The sequence below is a fragment of the Ochotona princeps genome, chromosome 14 (genome assembly GCF_030435755.1).
Source record: "Ochotona princeps isolate mOchPri1 chromosome 14, mOchPri1.hap1, whole genome shotgun sequence".
NCBI lineage: Eukaryota > Metazoa > Chordata > Mammalia > Lagomorpha > Ochotonidae > Ochotona > Ochotona princeps.
The window spans coordinates 2,236,876-2,245,694 of NC_080845.1; the positions used below are offsets into that span (position 1 = coordinate 2,236,876).

The 8,819-nt window shown below is 59.7% G+C and overlaps 1 protein-coding gene across 1 annotated transcript in view; it reads right to left on the bottom strand.

Moving 5' to 3' along the window:
* The window catches only part of NTNG2 (netrin G2), a 41,055-nt gene extending 33,082 nt beyond the window's left edge, over window positions 1-7,973 (bottom strand). Inside the window, exon 1 of the mRNA XM_058672688.1 lies at window positions 7,505-7,973. Coding sequence (XP_058528671.1) covers window positions 7,505-7,720 — 216 coding nt within the window. The 5' untranslated portion in view covers window positions 7,721-7,973. The remainder of the gene's footprint in view (window positions 1-7,504) is intronic.
* Window positions 7,974-8,819: the final 846 nt, after the last annotated feature.

Consider the following 8,819-nt stretch of genomic DNA (forward strand, 5'->3'; position numbering starts at 1 on the left):
AGGGGACGCAGCAGGAGGCCGCGGGAGGCCCTGTGAGCCCTTGGCTTGTCCTTCACGAAGCTCCCAGGCCGTATGCCCCAGGACCATTGTACAGGCTGAGTTGTGGTGATCGCCAGCCCTCCCAGAGCCTCCCCCACACACCATGTCTGTGTCCTCTGTCCTGGAGCTGCTTCTTCAAGGAAGCCATGGCTGGAAGTGTCCCTAGGGACCAGTGAGGCACAGCTTTGGGGGGACACGATGCTCGTGGGAGCTCCCCTAAGCAGCAGCCAGAGAGCGAACACTGGGATACGTCCACCTCCCAGACCCTGCACAGCTCCGTCCCCTGGCTGGTCTTCTTGCGGATGGGACCCCAACACTAGATGCATATGTGTATTTCCAGGAGCCTAGGACTTCCCAGGAGTGGCTTCAGCATTTATTTAGCACTGACTGCATACCAACACCACCACAGGTGGCCAAGGGGGTACCCCACTAGGTGGAAGAGAGGTAAGGGAGAAATGGGTACTGGAGGCAACCAGGGCAATGCACGGTGTCCCCGCTCTGAGTCACCAACAGTACCTCGGCCTCAGAGCTAGGATAGCAGGGGGGCAGGAAAGAGTGTGGGGTGGAGAGAGACGGGGGTGCAGCTGGGCCCCTCAGCCGCAGGCCTCATCATGGCAGTTGTTGATTGCCTCTGCCCTGAGTTTAAGCCTGGAGCTTATCATTCAGTATTACAGCCTCAGTTTTCCCATCTATAAAATGGACAACCCGGGGTGCTGGTCATTTCTCCAGGACACACTATCCAGCAGGATTTGGTGGAAAACTGCACAGAAAGACTGAGGGGTTCAGGGGTGCAGTGGAGCCCTGCACCCATGGCCGGCTGGTCTGGGACCTGGGTGTCGAGGATATGAAAGGGAGAAAGAGCTGGACTCCTCCAAACAGCACAGCACAATGGGAAACCCGAGACCCACCACTGAAAAACAAGGGCGGGCCTCGACCCGGCTCAGACGGACACCACACCTGAGCCCCAAGCAGGTGCTCGGCTCAGCGGCTGGGATGCCTCTGTCCCCTACCAGCAGATCTGAATCAGCGCCCAGCTGGGCTGCCCCACCCCAGCTTCCTACTCCTGCACACCCTGGAGACAGCTCAGATGCCAGCTCAGGTGCCAGGGTCCCCAAGCACAGGAGACTGGATGGAGTTCCTAGCTCTTGTCTCGCCCTCAGCTATTGCGGGCATCTCAGGGAGCGAATCCGCCAGTGGAGCTCTGTCCATCTGTCCATCTGTCTCTCCCTGCCCCCGACTCGCGTATAAATAAATGAAGGTGGAAATACAAGAAACCAAAATGCTGTAAGAGCAAAGACTATAAGACTTTTAGAAGAAAAACATAGGAGTAATACTTATGACCTTGGATTGATCAATGTTTAGACGAGATGCCCAAAGTGCAGGCAAAAAAAGGAGGAATAAACTGGCCTTTATGAACATGGAAAATGTGCTCCAAACAGAGTGCCAAGAAAATCCATGGAACAGAGGAGCTATTCCCAAGAGACACTGGACAAGGATCTGGCCTATAGAAACAACGCCTACAACTCAACAACAAAAAGACAACCACATTTAGCAACGGGCAAAGGACTTGATCGGCAGGTCTCCAAGGGAGACACAGACATCCGGTAAGCTCAGTGTCACTGGTAAGCAGGGAAATGCAGATTCTGATCCCAGGGGTCCATGCTGTGACAGAGTGGGTTAAGCCACTGCCTGTGGTGCTGGTATCCCACTAGTTTGAATTCTGGCAGCTCCACTTCCCATCTAGCTCCCTGCTGATGCACCTGAGGAAGCTGCAGAGGACGGCCCGAGCGCTTGTGCCGCTGCATCCATGTGGGAGACCTGGGGAAGGCGTGGGCCCCTGCACCCACGTGGGAGACCCGGGGAAGGCGTGGGCCCCTGCACCCACGTGGGAGACCCGGGGAAGGCGTGGGCCCCTGCACCCACGTGGGAGACCCAGGGGAAAGCTTGGGCCCCTGCACCCACGTGGGAGACCCGGGGAAGGCGTGGGCCCCTGCACCCACGTGGGAGACCCGGGGAAGGCGTGGGCCCCTGCACCCACGTGGGAGACCCGGGGAAGGCGTGGGCCCCTGCACCCACGTGGCAGACCCGGGGAAGGCGTGGGCCCCTGCACCCACGTGGGAGACCCGGGGAAGGCGTGGGCCCCTGCACCCACGTGGGAGACCCGGGGAAGGCGTGGGCCCCTGCACCCACGTGGGAGACCCGGGGAAGGCGTGGGCCCCTGCACCCACGTGGGAGACCCCGGGAAGGCGTGGGTCCCTGCATCCACGTGGGAGACCCGGGGAAGGCATGGGCCTGGCCCAGCCCTGGCTGTTGTGGCCATTTGGGGTGTGTCCCAGCAGATGGAAGATCTGTCTCTCACTCTGTGTAACTCTTTGAGAATAGAAGGCAAGGACAGAAAGCAAGGACTGGCATGGAGACAGAGAATCAGAACTTGTGCAGGACTGGAGGGGACGTGCAATGGTACAGCCTCTGTGGGGGGCACTCTCCAGCTCCCCACAAGTCCAACATGGTCTCACCACGGGACCCAGCCACCCCACTTCAAGCTGTCTACCCGGTGACGTGAGAACCTTACACACACCTGCTCTTAGCAACAGATTCACGGAAGCTCCACAGCACAAACAATTCAAGTGCCCACTGCCTGGTAACTGGCACACGACTACAAGATGCTGCCCCAGAAGTGACTATAATGCAACACCAAAAAGGAACGAAGTACAAGACGTGTTACCACTGTAAGAGAACAGAGCTACGAGAAGCTGTGAGCTCTGGCATCCAAAAATAGACAGGTGCACAGAGGTCATGCTGACCGGTGAGGGCTGGGGGTTGGGGACTGGGGAAGGACAGCCCTAATGGCCCATAAGGAGAGGGTTGCTGTGAATCCGTGCAAGCCAACAGGTCCTAGGAGATTCCCAAAGGTAGCTGTATTTTACCACCATGAAAAAACAATATGTTGGAAGTTTCACAAACATCTTGTTGATCCGTTCCACGCTACACCAGGCACAGGCATGGACAGGCTGGACGCCCACTTTGTCTGCCTGACTCAGTGGCCTGAAGTGATCCATTTAGCCAAACCCCGGGGCCAGACAGCCAGGGAAACAGGCGTGGAGCTGGGGCAAAGGTCTCCTGTCCCCAGGGCTGGGACGCCCAGCTGGGGGTGCTCTCGGTGTGAGAACCTCGTTTTCTTAGATTTAAGCAAAACTGCTACACGCACCTTCCCCTCTGCCATGATCAGCCTGAGGGCTCGTCTCCTGCCTGGCACCTCGCCCTCCTCTGCCACACCACTTTTATGGCCCTTGAGCTAACTTCTAGAACCCAGCCCACTCCTGGATGCCTGGTCACATGGCACCCCCATTTCCAGATGAGAAAACAGGCTTGGTGTCAGCAAGGCATGTCTCAGACCTGGGGTCTCCAAACCCAGGGGAGCCCTGAGCCCCATCAGTCCCAGCCCAGAGCCCAGGTTCTCACCCACAGCACTGGCTGGGCCTGCCTGTGTGGCCGGCCACCTCTCACCTGCCTCATCACGCGTGGGATTGGAGCAGTTTGCAGAAGGGGCAGCAGCAGGGACAGAGCTTAGGCAGCTGCGTGGACACGCAGTGAGAGGATCCCCCCTCCCCACACTCTTTGGGAAGACTTGCCAGCCCTTCATTTGCCTTGCCTGTTGCCCTCCTTGGCAGGGGTATGGTATGTGGGGACAGGGGTCCTTGTCCAGACCTACGCCCTTGGAAAATCCAGCTGCTCAGCTCTGGGAAGGGCGCAGGCACTTATGGGCCTCCCTATTATTCCTCCCCAAAGACACAGTCACAAGCTCTCCTCCTCCAAGCAGCCTTCCTAGATCACACCAGCCTCTCTCCCCACTTGTCTGAGCAAGGACTGAGCAAAGAGAGGAGGTGTCCGGCCCAGGCACAGATATAGGTGACAGACGAAGGGGAGGTGAACCCCAAACCCTGGGAGCTGGGGTCCTGGTATCAGCACACCTGCTTCCACTAGCCCTGAGGGGGAGGCATACAGCCCAGGGAGCTCATATCGGGTGCTGAGCATCACACAGCACTACAGTCCAGCCTCTCTCTCTTTAGGGTCTCTATGGATAAAGCACACAGTAACCCCCAGGCGTTCCCAAAGTCAAGACATGACAGGGCCAAGCGAGGGCTGATGCTGGGGCTGGGCCAGAGCAGAGCAGAACACGCTGCGGCTTGGCTCTGCGAGGTGCGGTGAGAGGACCCGGGCCACGCCCCTCTTTGCAGCTAGGGAAATAGGCCTGGGCAGCAGGTCCCGCTGGGAGGCAAGCACAGAGCCGCACTCTCCAGGCCTGGGCCACCCCGCTCCAGCTCCTGCCCAGAGTGAAGTGTGGTCTCTGGCCTTGGTGAAGGCGGCCTTCGGGTGGGGCCTTGGCCCTCAGCTCCGATCCTATACTTCCAAGTCTTTCCTTCCACCCCAGGCAATGCTGCCCTGGTCCCGGGAACAAAGCATCCACGGGCTGCCCACCGCTTCCTCCACCATCAGCTCTGTCTGTGTCCAAATGCTGCGGCCCCTGGACTTCTGGTTGAAATGCGGAGTCTGGGGCTTGGCACTACGCCATTGCCTGTGACACCTGTGACCCACAGTGGGCGCCGGTTCGAGTCCCAGCTGTTCTACTTCCCATCCAGCTCCCTGCTAATGTCCTAGGAAAGCTGATGTCCTTGGGTCCCTGCACCCGCAGGAGAATCCTACAAGAAGCTCCGGGCTTCGGACCAGCCAGATGCAGCCTTTTGGGAGGTGAACTGGTGGGTGGAGGATCTCTTTCTTGGTCTCTCTCTCTCTCTCTATGTGTAAATAAATAACAAAATAAAGCAGGGTTGGGTGGGGTCTGGGGCTCTGCATTTGTAACAGGGGAAGCTTGTGCTGCTGGGTGGCAAGGCAGGGGTTGGCACTCTTCCCCCACCCCTGTGTCTCAAGCGGCTCACTTTCCTCTACAAGGCACAAAGAAAGGGCCTCCCCCAACCCGGGGACCCAGGCAGGAGACTCCTTGGGTAGAGCACCACTTGCCCAGCTGTGTTCTCCCCATCCCCAAGGGCTCCCCAGTGCAGCTTCTGCCTTTGAGGGGATGCCTGACCAGAGCCCACCACCTTCTTCCCCTCCCGCCCAGTGTGCTGGGAGTGGGGGTGGGGCCGCCCCTTCCCTGCCCGGCCTCATGGAAATCATGTCCTTGCCCAGAAACCCTCGGCCCGGGAGCTCATCCCTATTAATTCCTGTTGTGCGTTCAGAGCCAATAGGCTTTTATTTATTCATTCATCTTGTCTTTCGCCCGCCTCCCCTTCCTCTCCAGCCTGAAATTTACAATGCAGTTCTCAACGGGTCCTACCAAGGACGAGAGGCCTGGGCGGGCAATGGGGGATCCCCACCTCGGCTCCTCTGGCCCTCAGGGTGCCCTGGGACAGGCAGGCCCACAGGCCAGGCCAGATGAAGGGGCAGGAGCAGGCAGCCACTGGGCCTTTGCCAGTAAGGTGGCAGCGGGCCGTCTGATGCCATCAGGGTGCCCCCTGGTGGCTGTCTGCAACAACATGGGGCCGCAGGGGATTACGTGCCTGCCTGAACAGGGGCCGGTGGGCAAGGAGGCTATGCCCCTTGGAGGGCAAGCAGGTGACAGTCGGGCCTTGGTAACCTGGCAGGCCCTGAGAGGGCACTGGCGCAGAGTGCACCTCCTACAGGAGCCAACGAGGCACATAGTGCCCAGTCTCCATCACTCAGGCCACCTGCCCAGCTCAAAGCTCCTGCTCCCAGGTCCCCGAGGCAAGAGCTGGACACAGCCTGGGATCAACTGTTCAGTCCATCAAGCAGGTAAGCCGACCCAGGGGCAGCCCTGCTGGGGATCTTGGGCTGCTGCCCTTCTTCCTCTGACTTCCCAGCAGAAACCAGAAAGGCAAAAGCAAGAGAGCTCCCTCCGGGAGGCCCCGGCTCAGCCGCCCAGCTCTGTGGCAGGCAGGCATGTGAGGGCCAGCCGGCTCCCCCTGCAGCTGCCTTGGGTTCTGAGTCAGGGCGGGGATGATACAGGTCCAGAGCTGAGCCTGTCCAGAGCCAGCTGTGGGCAGGAGTGGGCCTGGGGGGCCCTTGATCAAGATCTCCAGTTTACAATGCGGTGTCTCCCACCCCATCCATACCACATTTAGGCAATGCTGACACTGCACAGACAAGACACGGCTGGTTCTGTCTTGGGCTCAGATCTGCACTTAGCCCCAGAGCCCTTCCCGTCCCCCTGACTGTCAGGCCCAGCCCCCTGGCCCGACCCTGAGCCAGGGAGGCCCTGCTGAGCCTGCCCAGGTAGGGCTGTCCCTGCACTGTCCAGCCACCTGCCTCTTCCCCTCCAGACCTCCCCCGCTGGCCCAGGGCCCAGCCACCACCCACGGTGACTGCCTTATCACCTCTGACAAGCCCAAGGGGGGGGACCTGCCTGGCTGACTGCTCTGAGATGTGTCTGAGGTGGCCCCATGGGACCAAGCTGTCCTCAAAAGCCCCAGCATGGGGAAACCAGGCCAGCCCTGCCAGGGCCCCAGAGGCCTGGAGACCCTGGTCAAGGACACTCGAAGGATCCGAGTCCTTCCTGCAGCCTGGCTGGGCTGCCCGGCCTTATGCCAGGGAGTGAGGGCACCTCTCCAGGGACAGTCTCAGCTCACTGACACTGTACCCAAGGAGAGCCTCTATGGCTGGGCCATTTCCTGGTGTGTGGCCTCCCTGTCCACTGCCTTGGTTTGCCCATCTGAATCATGGCAATAACGAGGCCAGTACGGACACAGCACCTGCTCCACGCCAGATACATCCTGAGCACTTCACGAGGACCTGCTCGCTTCAGCATGCCATCGCTGTGCCATCTTATCCCGCCCTCCGCTTAACTCGGTACGGGCTGGGCCAGCCTGGTGGAGGGAGGGACACTGAGGGATGACGTCCCACACTAAGGGACTCCCTGTGATCCCTGCCACCACGTCTGTGGCTGCTGAGGTCTCACAGCCCACTGAGGCCAGCAGCGCCTCCTCTGCCCATAGCTGGCCACCTGCCCTCCCTGACTCGGCCATGGCCTGTGGTCACGGCACGTGGGAGTGGGGCTGGAAAGAATGCTGGCTGCAGGGTCCACCAAGAGTCCCTTGGGACTCCTGCAAAGGGCCAGCCCATCCTGGTTGCCCAGTCCAGTCTGCACAGCAGGACTGGATGGGTTGGGGGCTTGTACCACATGGGGGGGAGTGGTGGGCATTGTTGCAAACAGCACCTCCAGTTGACTTCCTATGAGCCAGGCTGGGAGACTGCAAGTGGGCGGGGCTTCCATCGAGAACTGCATGACCCTGGGGTCTTTGTGGGAGGTACAGAATGCCTCTCCATTTCCATGGGTGGGGGTGGACAGATTCCTAGGCCCAATTCAAATTACCTGGCCCACCCATGCATCTGAAGATCTCCCGCCTTCCCCTCTACGCCCCCACCGGGCCTGAGCAGCAGGCTGACTTACATGGGAGCAGAACCTCTCTGGGGGGTCGCCGCACGTGATGCCGGAAGGCTCCACCTTCACCTTGACGTAGTCCTTCAGGCGCATCACCTTGGGCTGGCAAGCATAGAATTCCCAGGTAGGGCCCTCGTCCGTGGTCACCCAGGATTTGCAGATGTCGTAGGCCCCGGAGGCCAGCGGGAGCAAGTGTAAGAGGAACGCCAGCAGGTGTAGCAGCATGGCTGTGCAGTGCCCAGGGGCGTGGCCCCCAGAGGCCCCAGCGAGGCGGCAGTGACAGTGGTGACGATGACAGGGTCAGGCGGGACTCACGACCTCAGCTGGAAAGGCCACATCTGCCGGGGCCCAGGGTGCTGCACGTCTGCCGACAGCCAGGAGCCGACCCGGAAAATTCAGAGCTGGCGTTTCACAGACTGCTGTGACGGGCAGGTCAGAGAGCAGCACTTGGCGTCCTCCTGCCCTTGGTGTCGCACCTCTGTCGGAGGAGGTCAGATGAGGAAGACTCTCAGATGGTGACGGGGGCTGGAAACAGGATAAGGAGGGCATCCGCCGATCCGGCACAAGGGTGGATCTGATTGCTTTTAATTTTTGTCCTTTCAATCAATCCAGGTCTTTAAAGGGCCCTTAATTGGCGACAGGCCGCACAGTGACTGCCCCCCTCCCTGCCCCACCTGCATTGCAAAGACGCAGCAGAATCAGGGGGTGCAGACACTAGCAGGAAACGCATGCCCTCCGTGGCACTGGACTAGGCATTTCCAACTGATCAGAGATTTCTCTTCGCAGGGATCCAAAGTGCCAACAATCGCAAGGCCAGGGGCTAGAAGACAAACACAACCGAGCGGGCTTAGTCTGGGGAGAAGCTCGGCTCTGCTCTGGCGTGGGGCTTGGGCTGGGGCAGGAAGTGGAGGGGGGCAGCTGACCTTGGCTGTGGTCATTAGCAACTTCTGACCAAGTTATTGGGACTTCAGCTCTCAGTGCATACTGGTACTTGAGACCAGGCGTGTCTTACGGAGGCATGTGAGGGAGCGCTCATTAATGCTGGCACCTGCAACAAATTAAAAGGGTGGGGGAGGCGGGGTGGAGATGAGTGTGAACAAAAGCTCTCGGGAGAGATGTGCAAAGACGAGGCTGCATTAGCGAGGTCTCCTGAGAAAACTGGGTTATTTTTATTGATATCAGAGTTGCGCATTTGGAGAAGGTGCTCTGTGAGACTCCTCAACGCTCCACCTCCCTGGAGTGTGTCCTGGTGCCATACGTCCCGTGCCAGGCTGTCCACCGGTGCTGGGACAGGCAGCTTGGAGGCGGGTAGCACTGGGGACCC